Source organism: Homarus americanus, unplaced genomic scaffold (genome assembly GCF_018991925.1).
Source record: "Homarus americanus isolate GMGI-L3 unplaced genomic scaffold, GMGI_Hamer_2.0 scaffold20465, whole genome shotgun sequence".
Taxonomy (NCBI): domain Eukaryota; kingdom Metazoa; phylum Arthropoda; class Malacostraca; order Decapoda; family Nephropidae; genus Homarus; species Homarus americanus.
Genome location: NW_024756914.1, coordinates 6,019,860 through 6,031,217, shown reverse-complemented (window position 1 = coordinate 6,031,217; position 11,358 = coordinate 6,019,860). Strand labels below are relative to the sequence as shown.

The following is an 11,358-nucleotide window of genomic DNA, read 5'->3' as shown; positions in this document are numbered from 1 at the left end:
AGAGGGTCAATGTGAAGAATTTTTACAGTTGTTTGTTAATAGGGAAGTATCCTTTCTGTTATGGGTAGTGTCAAGGGAAGTGTTTTTCCTTGTTTCAAAACTTTCCTGTTATTCAGTGATGGATAAGCTACAACACTGAGTATCATGACAGTTGCTCTGTCAGAGAATAAGGCAGTGCTTTTGGAAAATAAGTATACATAATTGTGTGTGGGTAGATTTGTTTGTGACGCCCGATAATTGCCATCTCACCCCGTGGCCCTCGTGCCACAAGATGTTTTAACAAAGAGTTACTGCGTAACACTTGTTCAATGTGTGAGAGTAGATGGAATCTGGTTTATATGTTCCTTTCTTGAGCTTTTATGCTGCAGGTCATATTGATGCCAAAACAACTTAAAAAGATCACACTACTCTGACAGCTCTGCTTTGACCTGTTTGGTTTCCTCTCCTTCAGCTGTTCCCCACTACTATTCAAATTCCTTTTCCTTCTCTTAAGTCAAAGGTACATAGGGAGGTAATTTTGTGCCTTTGTCTTCAGTTTTACAAGCTGTTTTTATTGAAATGTCTAAGTTTCTTCTGTTTGGGTGAATGTTTGGTATAGGTAATATTTGGGTGTGGTACTACATTCACCTATTTATAGACCCCTCACCCTTGAGGCTTCAGCTTGTTTAGATCTTAGTGCCTTTCTATAAGACCCAGGCAGTGGTGGGGAACTGCATATGGTAGAGAAAAACTTGTGTTTCTACACCAGGTAAGTATGGTGCATTCTCCTGGCGGTAGTGCAGCACACAGTACCTGGGACCACCTCCACTTCAACTGTCTTTGGTAGATATTCAAGACAAACAGCTTAAAAATGAGGAATTGATCCTGAAATTTTGGTCTACAACCAAGTATTTATAAATAATGTGGTTCTCCCCCCTAAGGTGATTTACTGGGGCTGGTGGGGAGTGAGGACTGGTCATAAAGTTTTAGCAGTGCTTGAGTTGAAACAGGAAAGACATGCACTGTGTGATAATCTGATCCCCCTTTTAAGGATTAGAGTTGCATTTAGGGGAAGGGAGTACTTTTTGGATTGTGGGCCCAGCTGGTAAAAGTTAGGATTTTCAATAATTTATAAAGTTGTGAGCCTATAGTAGACTTACTCAATCTAGGCTTGCCATAAATATACAGTGTATACAGAGAGAGAGAGAGAGATAACATGGAACAGGGTGGCAGATCCTTTCATCGTTTGGTGTCATTCACTTGCTCTTACTACCTGCAAAAGATGTATTCTGCCCTGATACTCCCGGTCTACAACCAGTCACTAACCCACAAGCCAGCATCAGCCATTGGTAATACAGTACGTTCTTTGTAAAAAATCACTCTACACTATGCTCTCCATCCATCCTCCTTACTCCTTATGCACCCTTCACTCCAACCTTCTATCTTTATGGTCTTCACTCCCTATACCCCCCCCCCTCTTCTTATTACTCAATAAGAAATAATAAAACACCACCAAACAGAGTTGTATGGTGAGTGAAATCGCAATGACTGTCTCGTTAAAATTATGTGCTACTTTTGGTCGCCAACACTGATCCCATTGTGAAGGTGAACTGATGACAATATTAACAAAGCACTGCAAAAAAGAATAGGAGACCATGTGAGAAACTCTCAAGGACTGGCTGCTTGTGTCTCTTAGAAAATATACAAGCAATATCTTGCAGGTTTTTTGTGGGAATCACATGAATGCTTCCATTTCAACAGCAATGTATTCCTCACTTCTTGTTGTGCAACCCATGTCAACAAGTGAGAACAAAATTGTAGTAATCCATGCATTCAAGCGAACACCACAGAACTCTGTAAGGCAGTGTGTATACTATACATTTTTGAGACACTGTATATTTGTACAGTACAGTTTTTTTTGGTGGTAGAACCAGTAAATCTCACAACTTTGAAACTTGATATTGAATGTGAGTAATTTTACCAACTTCTTTTAGAAACGTGGCATTTTTAGAAGAGATGATACAATATTCAGAATTGCAGTATTCTCTTCTAATTTTCAGTCTCGTGGTAATAAAATCCTTTCAGAGTCACTCTTGTATGTCACTATATCTGAACTAAAAATGAATGTACTCAAATGTGTGTCTATGATTGGCCTACATCTTGTCCTATAGTGTTGTGAGTGGTTCCTGATTGTCATCGGACATTTTCTTTTTTTGTGATGTCATTTCCTGCTGGTTAGAAAAGTCAAGCTGATAATTCCAGCAACTGAGCTTAGAAGCAGTAGCAGAAAGATAACTTCTATGGTGTTGAGGAAAAGGTTTAATGTTAATGTGCCCCATCTTCCCACCTGGGCCTTGGTGAATGGCAAACAAAAACAGCATCTGAGGGTGAGTGTTAAATATATTTCTGTGCTGTAGTTTACACAATGCTGTGTGAATTATGTTGTTGTTTTTATTGAAATTGAATGCTTATCTACTTTAAAAAGATTGTGTTTTTGTTCAAAAGTTAATTGTAGTTGGTTTCTTCAATTTTCTGGGGAACTTGAACCAAGTCCTATTTCTCATGAGAAATTGGGATTATTATTATTATTATTATTATTATTATTATTATTATTATTATTATTATTATTATTATTATTATTATCATCATCATTATTATTGTTATTATTCACATTATCACTTGCATCTTGAATTTGGATAAACTAGATTGTCTTTTTACCTCCAGAATAGTGACTTTAGGTGTTTTGGTGGTGATTATATATATATAAGCCAATTATGAACACTAGAACTAGTGGGTTATAAGGCTTCTTTAACAGGATGCTAGTCCACCAGGTGTATCTCATAGTGTACAGTACGGTAATCATGTATTGTTGGTTGCAAAAGGGCAAGTGAACAAGGGGGACCCTATTCCTGAACTCAGTCTGGTAATCAAACTTGGGACCATCTGCCTGTGTGAATGCTCATTACTTATTTAAACCCAGGAAACTTAACATACATCTTCCATACCTATTTCAGAACTTCTGTGTAACTTTTCCTACCTCATAAATTGTCCTCGGTGATTCTCCTGCCCCTGATTGGTTTCTTATACCTAAATGTTGTGTAAATAATTTAATCCTTGTATAAATGACCTTCCTTTCTCTCACCTGTCCTTCACTCTTTGATGTTCTTCCCTCCTTCATTCTTTTACAAGCATAATATTACTTTGTCCAGCCAACAGTCATCCCTCATCATTGTAAGTGAACTGCACATGTTTACACTGCTACTTCTTCTCCTTTATCCTTCTACATTTTTGCTATTATGCTTTAGCCCCAGTGCTTGATTTTAATGTTAAATATTGTGCTTAGTGAGTGAGCTGCTTTGAGCAAAATTAAGGCATCTGTGACCTGGATAATACTTCTGTGGGAGAATTTTCACTTTGGGACGAGTTTCATATTTGTGTGTTTGTGATTATGTATGTGTGGATTGATGGGTGCATATGTACAGTCCCTTTCACGAGTGCATATACAGGGACTTGTCATATAACATTCCACAAATCATTATCTTTGAGATACTGTTTTTTTTAATCCATAGTATGTCACATGTAAACAAACACAGGGCTGCCACACTGCACAAAATCTGATGAGCCTCCTTAGTGAAAGGGACTGTACATTGGTGTCTCTGTGTATTTATTTATTCATACATGTGTCTGAATGTTGGTAGTACTGTATGTGTGTGTAAAATATGAAAGATTCATAGACTGTATAAGTATTGTGAGAGAATTTTTGGGGATACACTGATTGTTAACAGATTCCTGTTTTAGAGTGAGAATACAAGAAAGGAGTACTGTACTGTATGTAGGTAGCATCACTGTAGCTTGGATATAGACAATTTTATTGGTTTCGGTATGTTAACTGAAGGAAGTAAAACATAAGGAAGTTATTGACTCTACTATGGTGAGTACTACATCAATTTGAACAGTTCGGTGGGAACATTTTGGAATGAACTCAGATTCTTCACATATGGCTATCAGGTTTTTACTTTGGTAGTGTTAATAACAAAATATAAGATGAATATGATGTGTTATTACACTTTTATTGATACAGAAAAAATCATTTTAGGGTAAACATGGAAGTTTTTATTGATGTATGATACAAGAGTAAGCTACTAGTTGCAGGTAAGTGTTGAGGAAAATGTTTGTTAGATTTAGAAGAATATGTATAAGAGGTGTTTAGACAATCCTAAGCTATTATCATGTGTGTGCGTGTGTGTGTGTGTGTGTGTGTGCGTGTGTGTGCGTGTGTGTGTGTGTGTGTGTGCATCTGTGTCTTTTGTTGGCCAGAGTTTTTCACAGACCCCATACACTCTTCAAGTATCACAGCTACCTCCAGTTTAAGAACCACTGATCGAGTTACAATCTAGTTTAAGAGACATTTTAACCCTTTACTTTCTCATTTGAAGATATTTTTTATAGGACGGATAAACTTGACTTTGGTTTTTCACAAATTTATAAGTCAAAAGTAATATTGTTGAAAATTTCACCGTGTACTGTAGGTACTTTTGGACATGCTTGATTAAGGTTGACTTAAAAAGACTATAACTTCAAGGAAATGTTGATTAATAATCATTGAAATAATATTTCCCATAAGTTTTACGAATTAATTGATATGCTGTATGATTTAGACACCTTTTTTATGTATTTTTTAGTAATCTACATAATAGGAAAGAATGTTACATCAAAGAGTGAACAGGGAGTAAAGGAAATAAAACAAGTAAAGGAGTATTGTAGTGATGGGGCACCCTGGAGGCTTCTTTGTTGTGGCCGGCCCCTGACAGGAGTGAGGTAATGTAGCTATGAAGGAAAGAGGGGGCATCCATGACTAAAGGAGAGTGTTGGGGTATGCGATGGAAACTATGTTAAAACAATGCCAAAATAAATTTTACTTTTTGTGTGGGATCAAGAGAGTACAGCACAGCACAGCACAGCACAGTACAGTACAGTACAGTACAGTACAGTACAGTACAGTACAGTATATGAAGGGAAATAGTAAGCTACATTAAAGCACTTCAACCTGGGGAAGGTCCAAATACAGTACAGTATTGAGAAGTTTACCCCCATCAAAAAAACAAACAATATATATATATATATATATATATATATATATATATATATATATATATATATATATATATATATATATATATATATATATATATATATATATATATATATATATATATATATATATATAATTAATTTCTAATAGAAGATACTGGGCTGCCACCTCTACCGCTGTATACCAGGCGGTAGAGGCCCAGTGCTGTTATAATGTGATGATCAGTTGAGGTTTGGTTCATTATGTGTGAATGTATAACTTGTGGTATTGACCTGTCTCAGTAAGACTGAGAACCCATCAAAGTTAGGATGAGAAACTGTTACACAGAGTGGCCTAAAATAATGTACAGCACAGCACAGCACAGTAAAGTACCCCTTTTTAGAAGTGTTCTGTGACTTCAATGTTAATCATATGGTTTTCTTGTGGTGGTGTACCATTTATTTGTGTGGTGTAGCTGTGACAACAATTATATCTGATTGATGTTGAAACCTTCGTTCAGTTTGGAGACTGGATAGACCAAGCTCTTCACTATAAACATAGCATCACCTGTCATATATCAAATGGCAAGTTATTGTGATTGTACAGTACTGTATATGTAAAAGTAAATTTAAATATACACACTCAGTAAACCCTTCAGTTTGGTGACTAATTTGTGCGGAAAAAACCTCGTCATACCCAGAATCTCCAAACCAGAGGGCTTAATCCAATGGGAAAAGGCCTAATTGGTACCGAGGGGCCACCCAAAGTCTCAATTTTTCCTATTTTACCCACATAGTATAACCTATATTTTATTACTGAAAGAGAATAAATAATTAGTTAATCAACATAAACATAGAAAACCAACCTTAAAATTAAAGTTGAGGTGCTGGTATCCGAGTAATTTTTAATTTTCTTCACAACTCGATACTTATGAGAATTTTTCGTCTTTGTTTTTACCCCATCATTTGAACCGCTCGGGCGCTCAGACGGTCTTTCACCACCACTATCATCCCCTCCAATACCCCCAGATGCTTTTGAGGCCATTATTCTGCGCGAGAACACCGTGCCAAGTGAGAGGGATTAAAAAAGGGACACAAAGGCCAAAGTCACTCAAACAAGCAGCGGGAATGTGGATTGTTGCAGTTAAAATGGCTGCCTGAATAGCTGACTGGTGCCTTGCACACAGTAGTATTAAGTGAGATTTATTTTGCACTTATTATTCTACAATTATTAGTTGTGATTGCATTTAAATTTAAACTCTTGCCAAAGGTGAGGGTTGGTCGCCATAATGGAGGGCAGGGTACTTTGAATTTTGGCCGCCAACTTCGAATTCGCCAAACTGGGGTGTTTACTGTATATATATATACAGTATGCAAGTAAATCACTCTAGGTGCGCGTGATCTAGGTATATGCTGATAACCACAAGGAAAGAAGAAAACACGAAGTTCCCAAGCGCTTTCGTGTAATTCACATCTTCATGGGTGTATAATATATATATATATATATATATATATATATATATATATATATATATATATATATATATATATATATATATATATATATATATATATATATATATATATATATATATATATATATATATATATATATATATATATATATATATATATATTTATATTTATATATATCCTCTGCATAAAAACAAAACAAAGGAACCCAAAATTTGTTGTCCTAAAGCAGTCGGATGATGGAAAATGTGCTGTGGACGCCAGCAGGGCACTAAGCTTGCCACCTGTAATGGTGAGAACAGTACAATATTGTACTTACTAACACCAATAAAGTAAGAGAATGTTCTCAGAGTAACCCCAGTAACTGGTGTTAGAAAATAAAAATGTAGAGATAAGATGATGGATAATATGGAGCAAGTGTTAAGTGATTACACGATGTGCTTGTGAGTGGTGATTATACAGAAAAAACAAATCACTTCAGTGAATGTCAATGTATCACTGTTATTTATTTACACTTGTTTTTGTATCTCTTTTTGGTACTTAAATAATTTTTAAGTAAATTATAACCAAGAGATGCCCCCAGGAATGTATTCAAAATTATACACTCATTACTGGTTTGTTGATACAAGCTTCAGGTCTGATTTGGACAGAAAACATATACTGTACTACATACACAATTGTGGAAGTGTGTTCCTACACCCTCTATGGTAACCCGTCTTCCAACAACCAACCTATATGACCTATAGCAAACCTATTCACTAATCACATCTGTCGTTACACGACCAATACCCATTCACTCATTAATACTGTAGCGATAATACTACTGCGACCTTGCCATTTGAAGACAGATTACCACGGGGTATAGGAACTGGTCCACCAGTTTACATACGGTGCGTTAAGTACATAGTTCAGAAATTTGGAGTTAAGAGATTCATTATGACCATTCGTGTACTTGATATAGAAAATACAGTGCTGTAGTGTGTTTTATAGAGAGAAATAGAAAAATATTTTTAAAAATTATCTTTTATATAATACTATACTGTACAATTTCAAGGGAAGCTCAGTGTTGTGATTACTGTACAGTAACCAATTTGTAGTTTACTTCTTATTCCTTTGTTTGTACAGTAAGTTTCATAGTGTAATTGTCTTCTTTGTTTTCCATTAAATACATTAAACTACAGTGACTGGTTGTGTTTAGGTCCTGTAGGGTCGGGCTATATCACGAGGTAGGGTCCAAAGTAGTAGGACGTTGATTTAAAGCCATTCATTGTAAAATTGTTGATTTAAAGTGACACCCACAATTAAGGACAATGTATTAATTTAAAGTGAATCTTTCTTATTTTAAGCGAGTCAATCTGGCACATCATATGGAAATACATGCTATTTTAAATTTCGCGCCTAATGTTTACCACCAGACGAGTCTCTGGGCACGCTACACGGCTGCCCGCCACCCTCCCACACCATCATGCATCCTCAGTTGTCGCACTGACGCTCTAATGAACGGACATATTGTGTGACACTATCTCCTTCTACCACGTGCATCAACCATCGCCACTACCGTATATGGCGGCGTATAAGTCGACCCCCCTTTTCAAGCAAAATAAATTTGGTCATAGAGGTATACCTACCGTATAAGTCGACTCCCCAACTCCAGCAGCTGTCAAGTGTTGTGAAGGACCAAGTCAACCTCAAAACACATACTGTACATAAACAGGTAAACAGTCAAACAAGCCACTCTATACATGACGTCACTCACAACGTCATTAGTGAGTGACCCAACAATCACAAAAACACTGAACTCAGTTGATCTCCTGCTCATTCCACCACAGTCCACACACAGCCATCAATAACAAAAGGTGTTTAAATAAAACTACTGAGAAAAACTTTATTTCATCCATAATAGAAATAGAGCAATTATATTAAAGGTAAATATGAAGGTTGTAATACAAAATACTCTCACTCACGGTCACGATTTTAGAGGTCATCATTTTATACCCATCGTATAAGTCCTCCCCCTAACTTTGGACACTTAAAAGTTTGGCTTTCTAAGATCGACTTATACGCCGCCATATATGGTGCATCCAAGAGGCCAGCCACTACAACATTAACTACCCTAAAGACCATGAAATCAAGGAAAGCAATTACCCTGGAGCAGAAAATCAAGGTGCTGGAAGCACTGCAGCAAGGAAATGGTGCTTCAAGTGTGGGGCGCCAATTTGGACAGTGATGCAGATAATGAGCTGGTCGAGTTGGGCTCTGCATCTTCAGAGGATGAATTGCCTAAGTAAAGTTGAGTGAAAATCAATTTTTGATAGCATAAAGTAATTAAAAACTAAGTTGGGAGGAAAGTGAAAGTGCTTGGTGAGTCAGACGAGAGGCGGGCGGTGTGCGACGCCAGTGTGACCACCCTCTAACATCAGCTGATCGCTAGTAAACAGACCATTTCTCATCCCTTAATTTTAGCTTTGTTAATTTATGATTTTTTGTTTTAGTATAATACTACAAAAAACAATGTTTTGTTTATTCTAGGAGATGGGCTGAGGTGCATCTGGGTAGACTCTCAGTCTTTTTAGTATTTTGTGTTTCTCTCCAGTACCAAACTAAATTATTCCATTGAAACAACACTTTGATTTTGTTCGAATTCGGTTTAAAGTGACCTCTCTTGGAACGTATCTCGTATTATACCGACATTCTACTGTGCTAAATCGGGATATATAATTACATGTAATCAATTGGGAAAATAAGGTTAGGTTCTGGAGGCCAATAAAGGTGACTAAACTTGACTTAATGAATTTATTTTCTTACTAACTAAAGCTCCAATGAACACTAGACTCAGGAACAACGGACTGCTTCAATATCAAGGAACACCAGACTCGGCAGCAGACAACACACTGCCACCCTCATTTGACAATCCCACACTTACATAAATGAACAAACCAAAAATATTAATTACAGTTTTAAATCTTATCCATTAAACTTTCCATTCTCTTCACTTCACTTTTCTTGTCACTAGCAACCCAGCAGAGTCTGCTGCTTACTTGTCACTCACTCAGACTGAGCGGGCGAGCGTGAATGCGTGGGTGAGCAAATAACGCATTTGTTTGCCATGGCGGTAAATTTGAAATATTTCCTGCCTGATTTCCCTTGTGAAATAAATAAATTTATCGCTATATATTGGAAAATGTCGATAATTTTGGTAGTCGCAATATAAATTTTTTTATATAAAAAGTTGCGATATATCCCAACCCTACTGTACTGTACTGCATACATACTGTACTGTATTGCATTGTTGAACAGAGATGGTGTAGTGAGTACTGTGCTGTAAATGCTTCAGCTTTGGCCTTGCTGAGCTCTGTAGCAAACTAAAGTGATGTAATTAAACCATGTGAAGCATCAGAAGATTAATTTGTGGTTTTAATTATTCATAGTACTAAATTATAATTTTAAACACTACTAAATTTTTTGTTTCAGGTTAACAGTTGCCCTTGAAGGATACTGACACTGTAATACAATTTATTCTTGTTTTATGGCAGCAACACAAAAGTGAACGGTGTCCCTGGTACTGCTGTCATATCTACCAGCCAAGCTCAAGCCCAAGCCCAAGCCCAGGCTCAGGCCCTACAGTCTAATGGCGCCAAACTCAAGGGACCAGTTAATGGTGACGAATGCTACTTTTGGCGCACGACAGGATGTGCCTTCGGTGATGCCTGTAAACACAAGCACATTCCAAAAAATAAAGGAGTTGATAGAAAACCATGGCAAAAATAACTTATTTATATGGCATAGTAGTTATTCCTCCCAATCGAAATCCATTTTTTATAAGGTAAAACGATTTTGTAAACACACATTGGTTGTTAATTTGATTAGCTTGGAAAATGGTAAACTACTACTTTACTGCCTTTTCATATTGGTTGTAGAAATGTTGGAATGTGTGTGAGACTTGAGGTTAAACTTATTTGGGAAAGTCCTCAGATGCCTTGACTGTGGTGCTTATCAACCATTGGAAAATTCTTGTGCTCTGTCAGTACTCAAGACTTAGGAGACAGTTTTTGTCTCCTCTAAATAATAACCTGTAATTCAGTTTGTTTCACAGGTTTGACATGGTTGATTTGTTAATGTGAATTGTTTTGCAAGATAACCATAAACATTTTTCTACCAAGTGTCTCCAGACTAGAAACTGTTAACTTGATATTTGGACTTCATTTGTGATTTATATTTTGACATGTAGTTTTATATAAAGTCGGAGAAGAGTATATTATCCATTTTTTTCATCGACATACAAAGTAGAAACATTTTTTAAGCCAAAGTTATGGGAAGGGAGATCATCCCCCCCTTATATATCTCCTTATTAAAAAGGAATATATATATATATATATATATATATATATATATATATATATATATATATATATATATATATATATATATATATATATATATATATATATATATATATATAATATATATATATATATATATATATATATATATATATATATATATATATATATATATATATATATATATATACAGTATATATATATATATATATATATATATATATATATATATATATATATATATATATATATATATATATATATATATATATATATATATATATATATATAACATATATATATAGTGAACCTCACTTTACGCGGTCAATTGAACCCACGGCGGCCATAAAGTGAGATAAAGTGAACAACATAACATATGGGATTGAAATAGAGACCGGCCGACCCCCAAACTCCACTTTTTCAGACACAATGCCTACGTTGTAGTAAAAATAACTTCTTAATTTTATGATGGTATGCACACACAATTAATAATTAA

General features: G+C 35.7%; 1 protein-coding gene across 4 annotated transcripts in view; it reads left to right on the top strand.

Moving 5' to 3' along the window:
• Positions 1 to 10,881, top strand: part of LOC121857262 (protein STIP1 homolog) — a 43,958-nt gene extending 33,077 nt beyond the window's left edge. For 2 of the 4 annotated variants that reach the window (XM_042353250.1, XM_042353252.1), the window contains one exon: positions 10,056 to 10,881. In XM_042353250.1, the coding sequence (XP_042209184.1) occupies positions 10,056 to 10,290 (235 nt within the window). In that variant the 3' untranslated portion in view covers positions 10,291 to 10,881. The remainder of the gene's footprint in view (positions 1 to 10,055) is intronic. The other 2 variants (XM_042353251.1, XM_042353255.1) reach the window with 2 other exon arrangements.
• The last annotated feature ends 477 nt before the right edge of the window (positions 10,882 to 11,358 follow it).